This window comes from Saccostrea echinata, unplaced genomic scaffold, assembly GCF_033153115.1.
Source record: "Saccostrea echinata isolate AGI-Se365-2 ecotype Australia unplaced genomic scaffold, CSIRO_AGI_Sech_v1 ptg000003l, whole genome shotgun sequence".
Classification (NCBI taxonomy): Eukaryota; Metazoa; Mollusca; class Bivalvia; order Ostreida; family Ostreidae; genus Saccostrea; species Saccostrea echinata.
The window spans coordinates 6,648,859-6,663,219 of NW_026889752.1; the positions used below are offsets into that span (position 1 = coordinate 6,648,859).

Consider the following 14,361-nt stretch of genomic DNA (forward strand, 5'->3'; position numbering starts at 1 on the left):
GATGAAAATGAAAATTCCGAAACCTTACTGCACATCTACATGACACCACCAACCATCTCTTAAAAGATGATTAGGCTACTGTGTAAAATATTAGAGGAGTCCAGGGAGCCAGGGTTTTTTGCATAAAAAGCGTCATTTAATGACCCCAATTTAACCCCCAGGATGAAAATGAAAATTTCGAAACCTTACTGCACATCTACATGACACCACCAACCATCTCTTAAAGGATGATTAGGCTACTGTGTAAAATATTAGAGGAGTCCAGGGAGCCAGGGTTTTTTGCATAAAAAGCGTCATTTAATGACCCCAATTTAACCCCCAGGATGAAAATGAAAATTTCGAAACCTTACTGCACATCTACATGACACCACCAACCATCTCTTAAAAGATGATTAGGCTACTGTGTAAAATATTAGAGGAGTCCAGGGAGCCAGGGTTTTTTGCATAAAAAGCGTCATTTAATGAACCCAATTTAAGGAGGCTGGGGGTCAACAAATTAACCACCAGATTTAACTTAATTTTTTAGATATGATATCTTAAGCTGTCAACTATCATTTGGCAAAGAAAAATTTCAAAAATTTTAGTTTTAAAATTTGATCATTTTCTATATCTTCATATGGAGCTCTTCTTCTAAAGGAGATCAATATAGTCTAAAAATGGCCACAACCCCCCAGCCTCTTTAACCCCCAGGATGAAAATGGAAATTCCGAAACCTTACTGCACATTTACATGATACTACCAACAATCTCTTGAAAGATGATTAGGATGCTGTGTGAAATGAAGGAGGAGTTGAGGGAACCAGGGGCTTTTTGCATAAAAAAAAAACGTCATTTTATGACCCCAATTAAACCCCTAGGGTGAAAATGAAACTTCCGAAACCTTACTGCATATCTACATAACAACACCAACCATCTCCCAAGATGATTAGGCTACTGTGTAAAATGTAAGAGGAGTTCAGTGAACCAGTGGCTTTTTGAATAGAAAACATCATTTTCTGACCCCCATTTGACCTCCAGGGTGAAAATGAAAATTTCGAAACCTTACTGCATATCTACAGGAGACTACCAACCATCTCCCACAAGATGATTAGGCTACTGTGTAAAATGAAAGGGGAATTCAGGGAACCAGTGGCTTTTTGCATAAAAAGCGTCATTTTATGACCCCAATTTAACCAGTTGCTTCTTGAATAGAAAACATCTTTTTTTTTTTGACCCCCATTTGACCTCCAGAGTGAAAATGAAAATTCCGAAGCTTTACTGCACATCTACATGACACCACCAACCATCTCTTAAAAGATGATTAGCCTACTGTGTAAAATCTTAGAGGAGTCCAGGGAGCCAGGGTTTTTTGCATAAAAAAGCGTCATTTTATGACCTCAATTTAACCCCCAGGATGAAAATGAAAATTTCGAAACCTTACTGCACATCTACATGACACCACCAACCATCTTCCAAGATGATTAGGCTACTGTGTAAAATGTAAGAGGAGTTCAGGGAACCAGGGGCTTTTTGCATAAAAAGCGTCATTTTATGACCCCAATTTAACCAGTTGCTTTTTGAATAGAAAACATTATTTTTTGACCCCCAGGTGACCTCCAGAGTGAAAATGAAAATTCCGAAACCTTACTGCACATCTACATGACACCACCAACCACCTCTTAAAAGATGACTAGGCTACTGTGTAAAATGTAAGAGGAGTTTGAGAAAGAAGAGTGTGACAGACTGACGGACGGACGGACATGAGTAGCAACAATATACCCGAACTTTCTTTAGAAAGTGCAGGTATAATAATTTGACTGACAAGAACAAGACAGCATTAACTGAAGTGCAGAATTATCAGAGGGGTTTTCATTTCTATTCATAGCAACAATGTCTAAAAATAGACATATTGCAAATAATCAAAGAAATGTAGATTTTTTCACTATTTCTCACATTAGGGATGGACATTTTGCATATTAAATGTTATTAACTGTTGTTGACATAAAGGACAGACAAGAACAAGACAGCATTTACTAAAATTCAGAATGATCAGCAGATGTTTCTATTTCTATTTAAGGAATCACTGTCTAGTTAGTAGAGTATGATAGGACGATAGTTGGAAACGTGGGATAATTTGCATAACGGGCGAAACGTGGGATAATTTGCATAACGGGCGAAGCCCGTTATGCATAAATTATCCCACGTTTCCAACTATCGTTGATGTCCCTGGCATACTCTACTAACTAGACATTGATTCCTTATATTTCCATTTCATTGTGAAATAAAATTGTAAATTTATATTTTAAAAATGTAGACTAATAGATTTAAATTACACGAGACCTGACATGTCAATTTCAATAGTCCCCGCCCACTGACGTCAAACACAAAGACAGCCGCACGAGAATTACATGCATATTAGGCCTCCTTAGAGTCAGACACAAAGACAGCTGCACGAGAATTACATGCATATTAGGCCTTCTTAGCTACTGACCTTTCGCTTGGCAAAATTTGCATTCATTTAGAATGATCAAGAAATCAACTCACCTAACTTTCAAAGAGTTATCAGAGAGAAAACAAATAGAAATGGAAATATTCTTAAATATACTCGTCTAAAAATGGACATAATGCACACTGTCGAGGAAATGTAGAATTTTTGCACTATTTCTTACATTAGGGATAGCCTATTTGCAAACTTACTGTTATTGACTGTTATTGACATAAGGTGACTGAGAAGAACAAGAGAAATGCAAAATTATCAGCACAGGATTCCATTTCCATTGATAGCTCCAAACACTGAAAATGACATTTTTTTCAATTAAAAAGAAATGATATTTAAAATAGCATTCCTCTCCAAAATACGCCATCAACAAGAACACATGGTGATATAACTCTTCATACATTAATGAGCATGGGTTATCCAAAAAATAAAAATGTGGTATATTTTTGGACCACAAATTTTTGCGGGGGCATTTTTTTCGTGGTTTAAAAAAATAAAGTTTTTCAAGGGGATTAGATTTGTGACTGAAGGAAATGCTTGGCTGTTTTATATTTGAATTTCATTTCGTGGAAGACATTAATTCATAGGTCTCTCAATTCTACAAAACAAGATGAGCCTTCGAATCGAAGAATTTTTTTCCCTTTTCTTTTGATTTGTCAAGTGCGATGACCGACAACCACACCAGCATTTAGGTAAATTAGCGATGTAGTAAAGCCCACTTTGATAATGAAATAAATTTTAAGATTAGAGTACAGAAACAGGTGCTAAGTGGATGGGGTATATTTTCTAAGATAGCAGATTGCCTCCCTTTCAGAGTTTATGTATATAGGTGTGGTGTTTTCCTTTTAATGTTTTTTCTTGTCTGAAAGTGTCAAAATCTTTATTGAAATAAGTTTTTAAGTGTATTGAAGTAGAAACAACATTTTATTAATTTATTTTACATTTCATAGTTCGGAAGACAAGCCACTATGTGTTATGATGCGGTGGCGCGATAATTTGGTAATGATGATGCGATGATACGATGAAGCGATAGTGCGATGACGCAATGATATGATAGCGATACGATGGATCCATCACTATCGCCCTGTTGTACTACATTGTATCACACCAGCGTCATTGCATCATTTTGTCATTGCATCATCGTCATCGCTGCATCGCGTCATCATTATTACATCATGGCATTATCGTGTCATTGACTTAAGAGTCTCGATAGTGCAGGAGTGAACTACATTGTCTTTTCTGGATTACACATAATAATACTCAAGATTCTATAAATACGTGAGGAATTTATTATTGTGTAGATTCGCGAGATGCACTACATACGAAATAAAGTTACTAGCTTTTAATTTTTATGGCTGAAATACGTGTTAAAAATGCAGAGCTGGAGTTAAATCGTTAATGCATATTTTCATAATTTGACATATTGTTGTCCTTTTGTGATATTTATTACTCACAAAAAAAATTAATCTACAATTTTATCCTTTTCTTAATCAAATGAAATATGTTTTTTAAAACATTTTTTGTTTATATTGGTGCTTACTAATATACATTATGTACATGCAATTATGTGATATTCTTTTTAATCTCATGTTAACACCTTTATACATCCTTTATTTTCTAGAATTGCCGATAGAATAATGATGAGTGCACTTTGCTCTTTTAACTTATTTTTGTAAGCTTCTACATGATAAAAAATATAGTTACTTATTCTTCATTCATACATTTCTATTGTATCATTATACCCTCCTGCATACGAAGTTTTTGAGGTAATTTGTAATTTATTAATTATAGACTGTCAAATTAAATTACATACATGTGTAGGTACTGGATGACCAATCTTTTATCTTTAATGTGAAATTAATGTTAAGCTATCAAGATTAATTTGATATAGTAAAAATTCCTCTTTCTTTTTTTTTTTTTTGTAAAAAACAAATTACAGAGTTCCATGTATCATAAAGATGACAAAGTGTTGCAATTTATTTTTTCGATTTAATAAAGTTGTTTCCTGTGCTATAAGCTTACAAATATAATCAACTCATTTGCTTTTGAAAAAGTTATTTTATGTTGCAAGAAAGACAAAAGTAACTCTTTTTTTTTTTTACAGTTATAATAATATTTTGATATCACATATACTAGAAGCCATTCGTAAGGTTTTATTTAAAAAAAACTAGTCAATTGATTCAAACTACGACAAAAAATGGGAAAACAAAAAAGTACCATTAATAGACACAAATCTAATATTCAAAGAATTAATGTATCCTGATTGAATTTGAAATGATGATACTTGCTAGTACTTGACATCGTTATTTCGAGAAAAGTTATCCCCTTGTTTTTCAGTCTTTATAAAAAGTAAATGAAAGAAATACGACTGTAGACATTTAAAAATTTCGTAGGTTTCTCTTCAAATCAATCTTTTTATGCCTATCATATCCTATGCAACTTAAAGAATTATGTACAATGATATATGAAAACGATAAATTTAAAACAAAGCCCTAAAATGTAGCAGAATGACGCACAGATGTAACATCTTCCCTTTGATGACACCGTTTCCGCTATGGATATTAGCCATGATTCTGTAACAAACAAAATCAAATGGATAATCATTTCGCTGGAGAAAAAGAAATATTTATAGAATAAAGAACGACTATATATTTTCACATTCGATGATTACAGCACTAATAGTGGTGTATAGACACAAAAAATGAACAAAGTATAGTTTATCCAGTTAAAATATAGGTTTCCTACTACAATGTGTTTTCATACTCAGTATATGAATAAGACACAGGGTTTACCACCATTTGAAATTAAGTCTGACGCAAGAGTAAATGCCCTAATATTTTCAGTCATTTTGCAACCGAATTTTAGAAGAAATAAATTGAAAATAAATCTGTTGAGTCTCAAACTAGTCGCTATTTTAATGCACAAATAATATCAATCATATGGCAAATATAACAAGAGGCCCAAGGGCCTTAACGGTCACCTGAGAATGATACAACAATTTCAAGGATGCATAGAGTATAAAATGAACTGAAAGGTGAAGCATTGTTGCCCAAAAGCAAGAAAAATAGGGTGATCGTGATCAACAAAATAATTGGTCTTAATATTCATTAACAGTTCATAAATTAGGTTCTTATCTGTTCCCCATTTATCACTATCACTATACAGTATATTAACAACTTATCAATGCTTCTGTACTATTTTAATTCCTTGTTGAAATCTCTTACATTGGCATCTCTTGGTCTTTGATGAATATTTAATAAGACAAGTTAATTTTGTCTCATTTTTATTTATCTACTACTTACAAGTCTATCTGATCATTAAAACTATGAAAGTACTTTTTGTATTATACAATAAAAGTTTTTGCATAATTCTCTTATTCTATTTACCTTTCAAGTACATTATTTACAGTGATAAATTATGAAAAGTAAATGGCAAAGGGGAATAACTCCTCTCAGTAGAATACAAACTAATAGAGCCCTGGCCAGGACCAGAACACTTGACCAAATGGTCCAGATGTTCAAAAATCTGGTAAAAATTCCCTTCCTTATAAAAACTTTTACTCCGTTTGCCTCAGATATGCCCAGGTACGGAGAAGATTTTTAAATAAATAATGCATTTTTACTACAGATTCACTATATTATCAATAGAGCCCCCAACCCCAACCCCCCAACCCCCCACCCCCAAAACACCAGAGCTTCTGACCCTGGGACCATATGTTTGCTCATCATCACTTTGTTTATCTGCTTTACACTAAGGAGCAAACATGATTATTTAATAGAATTAATGCATTTTCACTAAATTATCAAGAGCCCCACCCTCACACCAGCACATCTGACCCAGGGGTCATGAAATTCACTACTCTGGAAGAAGCACACTTGCTCATCATAACTATACACTTAGCTTCTTTGCTTTTTTAACCAGAAGAAGAAAAGAATATTTTCAAAGAAATTTTGCTTTTTCACTTTATAATCAATAGAAGCCCCCCCCCCCCCCCCTCACCAGAACCCTTAAACCTGGGGTCATAAAATTCACAATTTTGGAAGAGTCATCCTTGTGTATCATAACAATGTACTTTAGTCTGTTTAAGCAATACCCAGGAGCAGAAAAGAAGATTTTCAAAGAAATAATTCACCTTCACTATAGGATCTATATAGCCCCGCCCTAGCACCAGAACTCCTCTCCCCGGGGCCATGAATTTCACAATTTTGGAAGAGGCATCCTTGCTTATCATAACAATGTACTTAGTTTGTTTAAATAATACCCAGGTGCAGAGAAAAAGATTTTTAAAGAATTAAAACATTTTCACTTTATAATCAATAGAGCCCCGCCCTAACACCAGAACCCCTGATCCAGGGGCCAAGAATTTCACAATTTTGAAAGAGGCATCCTTGATTATCATAACTATGTATTTAATGTGTTTCAATAATACCCAAGAGTAGAGAAGAAGATTTTCAAAGAATTAATGCATTTTCACTATATAATCAATAGAGCCCCACCCTAACACCAGAACCCCTGACCCAGGGGCCATGAAATTCACAATTTTGAAAGAGACACTCTTGCTCATCATAACTATGTACTTAGTTACTGAATTTAATACCCAGGAGCAGAGAAGAAGATTTTCAAAGGATTAATGCATTTTCAATATATAATCAATAGAGTCCCGCCCTAACACCAGAACCCCTGACCAAGGGGCCATGAAATTTACATTTTTGGAAGAGGCACCCTTGCTCATCCTAACTATGTACTTACTTAGTTTACTTAATACCCAGGAACAGAGAAGAAGATTTTCAATGAATTAATGCATTTTCACTATATAATCAATAGAGTCCCGCCCTAACACCAGAACCCCTGCCCCTGGGGCCATGAATTTTACAATTTTGGAAGAGGCACTCTTACTCATTATAACTATGTACTTAGTTAGTTTATTTAATACCCAGGAGCAGAGAAGAAGATTTTCAATGAATTAATGCATTTTCACTATATAATCAATAGAGCCCCACCCTAACACCAGAACCCCTGCCCCTGGGGCCATGAATTTCACAATTTTGGAAGAGTCACTCTTACTCATCATAACTATGTACTTAGTTAGTTTATTTAATACCCAGGAGCAGAGAAGAAGATTTTCAAAGAAATAATGCACTTTCACTATATGATCTATATAGCCCCGCCCTAGCACCAGAACCCCTGACCCTGGGGCCATGAATTTCACAATTTTGGTAGAGAACTCAATGCTTATTACAATGATGCCAACAATTTGACTGCTTGATGTCCAGGAGTAAAAAAGAAGATTTTTAAAGATTGCAGTAATTTTGGAGGTTTTAGCCCCACCCCTCAGGCCCCAGGGGGGCAGGGACCATGAAATTCACAATTTTTGTTCCCCTTCACCCATAGATGCTATATGCCAAATTTAGTTGAAATTGGTTGAGCGGTTTCAGAGAAGAAGCTAAAAATGTTCAAATGTTAACGCACATCGCACGACGCACGTCGCACGACGCACGCCGACGGACAAAAACGGATAGCAATAGGTCACCTGAGTGACTTAGGTGACCTGAAAATCAATTCAAATTCAGTCATAAAATACTTATCTAATGGATCTATCGTTAATATCGTCAATATTGTCAATATTACACCAACACAAGAATACGATACACGTACGATTTTTGACTAACAGTGTCAATACAATTTTAGAGACGAGTAATGTACTGTAAAGCTAAGTAATTAATTGGTATTAAAAATTTCATTTGCAATTACTTGGAAGTGTAAAAAAATAACTAGTTTCTTTTCATTACTGGGAAAAGTCCAGCAAGATTTAGAAGATACTTAATTGTGCAAGCCAAATAATGGGCCCTATAATTACATGTATAATAATATAATAATAACGGTTAAGCATTAGAACCGGAAAAAACAGTATATAATTTGAAGGTTCATTTTCATTTTACTGCGGCGATATTTTACTGTGGGGAAGCTATGACTCTGATTTTTTACTGAGGTGCTAAGGTGTTTAACTATGACGGGGCCACCACGTTTAACGCCCATGGAGAACTTTGAGCTGTCAGCAATATTTTTATAGCCATTCTGCAATGAAATGATCCCTAAATAAAAGAAAAAGTGAGCAAGCACATACCCCACGCTCCCCCAAAACTCGACAATGCAACACGTAATGAATGGCACAGTGCATTTTAAATACCGGTACACAGTATAATTCAAAAAGGGGCATTACTTGCAAAATTTCTTGGTAATATACAAATCTATACATTATGTCTTAAATACCTACAGAGTTTTAGGAAATTCAGTGCAGGAGTTATGCTGACAAACTGTTATCTAAATTCCTCAGTGATTTCGATTTGTTAATGATTGTAAGTCCATGTCCCACACATGACAATTTACACATTTAAATAACTGATTGAAGTCATATGAATTTGTTTATACACTCTACTTATGAAATTATTTAAAGCAAAGCACCAATTTGAAGGGGGGGGGGAGGAGGGAACTATCCAAGATTGTGTGTGTGTGTGTGTGTGTGTGTGTGTGTGTGTGTGTGTGTGTGTGTGTGTGTGTGTGTGAGGGTGTGTGTGTGTGTGTGTGTGTGTGTGTGTGTGTTAAATCATTAATATTTTGATCTCAAAATCAATAGGGGTCTTTTAAGGTCATAAAATATTTCACATAAAATTTCATTACAAAAGCTGATTCCAGTGGATTTCCTTATTACAATGTACTTAGCTAAAAAGTTTCTTCAATAATAGGCAAAACTCTTAGGGCAAAAATAATGGAATCAGAATTTCCTGGTAAAATGCTCATCTACACACTGTGTACTAAATATCTGCAAAGTTTAACGAAATTCTGTGAAACGGTTTTAAGAGGAGTTGCACTAACAAACTGTTCATCTCTATATTCAAGATATGGCCAAAACCTAAGTTGAAAAGTGCTGAAAATCCCAGAAAAATAAAGGAATCAGAATTTCCTGATAATATGCACATCTGCACATTGTGTGCTAAATTTCTGCAAAGTTTGACGAAATTCTATGCAGCGATTTAAGAGGAGTAAAGCTGACAAACTGTTCATATCTATATTCAAGATATGGTCAAAAATCTAAGTTGAAAAGTGCCGAAATTCCCAGAAAAAATAAAGGAATCGGAATTTCCTGGTAATATGCACATCTACACATTGTGTGCTAAATATCTGCAGTTTGACGGTTTTTTCTGTGCAGCGGTTTATGAGGAGTTACGCTGACAAAAAAAAAAAAAAAAAAAAAAAAAAAAAACAGGACTGACTGACTGACTGATTGACACACTGACTGACTGACTGACGCACGGACGGGTCAAAAACATTATACCTCACGCAACTTGTTGCGTGGGGTATAAAAACCTTTACCCAAGTTCAATTTCCCGATGTTTATTGTAGTTCTTGTTGATAATAAAACTTGTTGTTGATTGCTCTTGTTCTCGTTTGTTTTCCTCATTGGTTGGATTGGTATATTGCTGGGGCATTTTCTGTTTAAATGTGTACATTATTTCACTTTCAGAATGTGTTTTGGTGATCTTGTTGAAAAGATGGGTCCCTATTGTTTGCATTTGATTTAGCTTGTACACTTCTAAGTAGCATTCTTGGTCTGTAAAACAATGTTCAAGATTGCATCGATTGCTATCATCAGTTATAAAATATATATTGTAGAAATCTATTTCTACTTGTTATTTTACCTTACAGTGTCCAACTTTATACGTTTACTTCAAAAATATGGTGCAACACATGTTTTTATGATTGAAATTTTATAGCAGAAAATATTAATAGAAAATTGTAAAACAATTCGCAGGCAAGTTAAGGCTTCCCGTAGGATATCACAGTGCACTCTGTACCTTCACATCTCTGAACTACCAACATATGACGTCATAATGGAAAATGACGTCAAGTCACTGCAAACTTGAGGTGATATGACGGGGAGAGTGTCATGAACTTTACACTTTATTTCGAACTGCATCTAAAATGCTATTTAGCTATTGCAAAACTCACGGGTTGTTAAAGGTTTTTTTAAGTCTTATATGTCCGAATATTTTAAAAATACACCGCTTACCTACCCTTGATTGAAATTCAGCATGTTCAAAATGCTTATGAAAAATATACTTTTGAAATGTACTCTGTTTTATACCCGTGGTTGGAGGTAGAATTTATTTTGTGTGTATAAAAGAGTCTGGCGCAGGTGATTAATGAGGATTAATTTGAGAATTTTTGTGGAAATCTGTAAGAAGACGTTGTTCTCTAACTGAATCTTGCTTGGGAAAATGTGCGTTGGCTTTGTTTTAATACAGATTACGATATTGTGTGAAAAATACCCTCAAATTTGTAGATAAGTTGAATTACATGTACTCAGGAAATATTTTGTATCTAAGTAATACTATGACTTTTCCCAAGCGCATTTCGGATACAAAAGGATACAATGAGTTTATTTATATAACAAAATATTAATAATTATTGTGTTAATCAGCTGCACCGAAGCGATTTATATGAAACACTTCAAAAAATTGGAAATGACCTTCACGTGATCAACAAAGTCATGTAATGTTATAATAAATATGTTAATATATAGCCGAGGAAACCCTCTATATAAACTGGAAGTACTAAAGTTAAATGCTTATAAATTAAAACCAAAACCGACCTCGCAATGACATATTATGCTTTGAGCGCATTTTAAAGCTTCGGGAAGCCTTAACATAGCTGCGTTTCCAACTGATCTCGAGTTTGAAAGATATACAGTTTTAACTTGTTTGAAGCTCAAATTTAATGTTTATAGCGTGAGTACGCTTTATATGTTATGCTCTCTAATTCCTGATGATCCGCGTTTTATGTGTTCTGTTCAAAGATTTGTATTGTTTCTAGATTTTTGTTATCAATCACTGTTCGTTATCTTCACCTGTTTCATGTCCCAATAACCAATGTTACATCTCATAAATTGAACATTTTTAAAATATAACCTATTACATCATTCGCTAAAAATAAGCTTTTATTCACTTCTATTCTTTGTATTGGCAGACGTGTAAAAGTTATCACAAGAGGTAATTAAACTTTCGATACTTTCCGTTATCGCTCGAGATAATTAAAGTTCACTACTGCAAGCTATAGTTTATTGCAGTAAATTTTTTATACAAAGAAATATTGTTTAAAAGAATAAGGAAATTTGAAATTTATTTCTATTACTATAAAAAAAGCACTCGTGTTGGAAAATCTAATATGAAGAATTTATTGTTTTTCATCACTATGAAAAGTAAACAAGAAACATATATATTAATTAAACTAAACGATATTAAATATTCAATATTTTTTTTAATCAACGACAAGCAATGAAAAACAAGTTCCATATTAATAGTGAATATTTCTTTGAATATGTGTAAAAACTTGAAAATAGAACGAGTCAAATTTCCTACTTCCTTGATCTTATGAGCTCTAAATAAAATTTAAATAAAATTAAAACAATGGCACGAAATTCAAATTACAAATTTCCACCTCTAAATGATCACGCGCCCCATGTATAAAACAGAATACATACACTTATATGCCTCAGCTGACATGTAGTCTTTTTTGCATGTTTTACAGTTCTGAAGGTAAAATTCTTGTATTTTCCCTCCTCTTGTGTTGTACTCAGCACAGTGACCTATAAGAATTGAAAACAAATATCTTTAGTTGAAGTAAATATTTTATAAAATGTTTAAGCTTCAACAAGAATAGTGTGAATACAATCTGATCAAGCAGAGGGTTGCCGAATAAAATATGTACATTTTTTTTTTTGACCGACGAGAATTTTCAATATTTCATTTTCCCTGTGAATTTTAACATTTAGATTTAACCTTTATTTCAAGGTCATGATACTCTAAAGGGCGATGGTCTATAACAGTTTCTAGTTTATATACATATCATTCAAGGGTTTATGAGTTAAGGTTAGTATGTTATAACAGAGAGGTAATCTTTCAGAAATACAGTCATGTCTGTCCCCCCTCCGATTCATTTCTTCCGATCAGAATGTTGTCCCCTAATTAATACCATAGAAATGTTAATTGAAAGTCACAACCCCATCCTCCTCCATTTTCTTGTAAGGTCAGATCATCCTAAGTTATTTACGGAAATGTTTATCATGTTGAAAACAGTGCAATCCCTTAACCCCTTCCCCACGAAATAGGGATTTTTGAGTTTTCACAATTTTCATTTTTTCCCCCCTGTTTTTTGGAAACTAGCATTAAAAGACATTGAAAGACATGAAGATTATCCTCTTCATCACAATATACATATATATAACATTTTTGAAAAGGTTTTCCCATTATATCACAAATGCAATAAGTTTCAACTTATACTCATAGTTTCCTTTCTAAGGAAGACATTCTTCAAAATCATATGTCAGTTTTGAATATTTTTAATATTCTAAACAATCAAAATGAATTTGAATTACCATATTTATATTGGATTCCGAAACTTCATAAAAATCCTTACAAAGATACATAGCGGGTTCCAATAAATGTTCAACCAAGCCTCTTTCTTTACTCCTCACTAAGATATTAACAGTAGTGAAGGGGAAACTTCAAGACACTACTGAACGAAAAATGTGCTGAGAATCCCAAATTTTACTGAAAATGTTTGATAATTACTGATACGGTGCTGTTCTTGCTGATAAATACTGATATTTACTGTTATTATTACTGTCGTTGCTGATAATTTTAGTTGTTTCTGATAAATACTGATAATTACTGTCGTCTTTACTGTGGAGTCTGATAAATACTGATAAATACTGTTGATGTGCTGTCGATGCTGAGATTTACTGATAATTACTGTGGTCTTTGTTCTTAAGCTGGTAAGGGCTAAAGAAGAACTGAGGGCTGTAAAAACCTTCAATTATTTCTTTCTTTTAATTATAAATTATCATTACGACATTTTCATATTTCTTTAAATGTTCTGCTAGTGACAAAAATTACGCTGATCTCATTTACTAGAATACGGTTGTGAAAATGTTGACAATAAATAAATGAAACATTCCGCGTATATTTAGCATATGTTTTCTACCAATCTATGAAAATAGTATAATTTATCTGTAAGCAAGATAGATGGAATTTTAATAATGTACTGTAAACAAAAAGAAAATAAGGCTATCGTTTAAAAAGATTCATCGCCGCCATCTGCCGACTCCAAGATATTTGGGTAAGGAGGTCGGGGATGTTTTGTTTTGTTTTGTTTTTGTTTTGTTTCTTTTTTTTTTTTTTTTTGTTTTTGTTTTGTTTTTGTTTTTTTTTAATAATAATAAGAAATAGTTCTTAATGGGTGGAAAAAAATTCGGGATAAAAAATATTTCCTGCAGGTTAGAAAAGTTTGATTCGCACGGTTTCATTCCGTCAACTGGTCAAGAGAGGACGACATTTTCTTTTTAAAGATGACCTTTCATATAGCTCTTTTTTTTTTCTTTTTCAAAGACATTTTTTTCATTTTTAAATGTTCGGTTTTCTGGTCTCTGTCAAGATATTTGAAAATTTGTTCGAAAATTAGAATTTTTTTGCATTTTTAAATTTAATAAAGAGATGAAAATAGAGGTGAATATGTTCAATCTGGAGGCACAGATTATTAATTAATTAATTTATTTATTTAATATTAATTTATTTATTTATTTATTCATTTATTTATTCATTCATTTGAACGTAATATAGGCATTCTAGATTCTTCCAGAATATCTCTTCTACATCTACATGTACACGATACATACATGTGCAACCGGCAGATTGACAATAAATAAATGAAACCTTTCGCGTATATTAAGCAAATGTTTTCTACCAATCTATGAAAATAATATGATAATTTATCTGTAAGCAAGATAAATGGAATTTTATTAATGTACTGTAAATAAAAAGAAAACAAGGC

General features: G+C 33.3%; 1 protein-coding gene across 1 annotated transcript in view; it reads right to left on the reverse strand.

Moving 5' to 3' along the window:
* Positions 1-4,731: 4,731 nt before the first annotated feature.
* LOC133178786 (uncharacterized) overlaps positions 4,732-14,361 on the reverse strand; it is a 51,084-nt gene continuing 41,454 nt past the window's right edge. The window contains exons 4-6 of the mRNA XM_061313483.1: positions 12,014-12,118; positions 9,847-10,084; positions 4,732-5,048 (exon numbers count right to left, since the gene is read on the reverse strand). Of these exons, the coding sequence (XP_061169467.1) occupies positions 4,955-5,048; positions 9,847-10,084; positions 12,014-12,118 (437 nt within the window). The 3' untranslated portion in view covers positions 4,732-4,954. The remainder of the gene's footprint in view (positions 5,049-9,846; positions 10,085-12,013; positions 12,119-14,361) is intronic.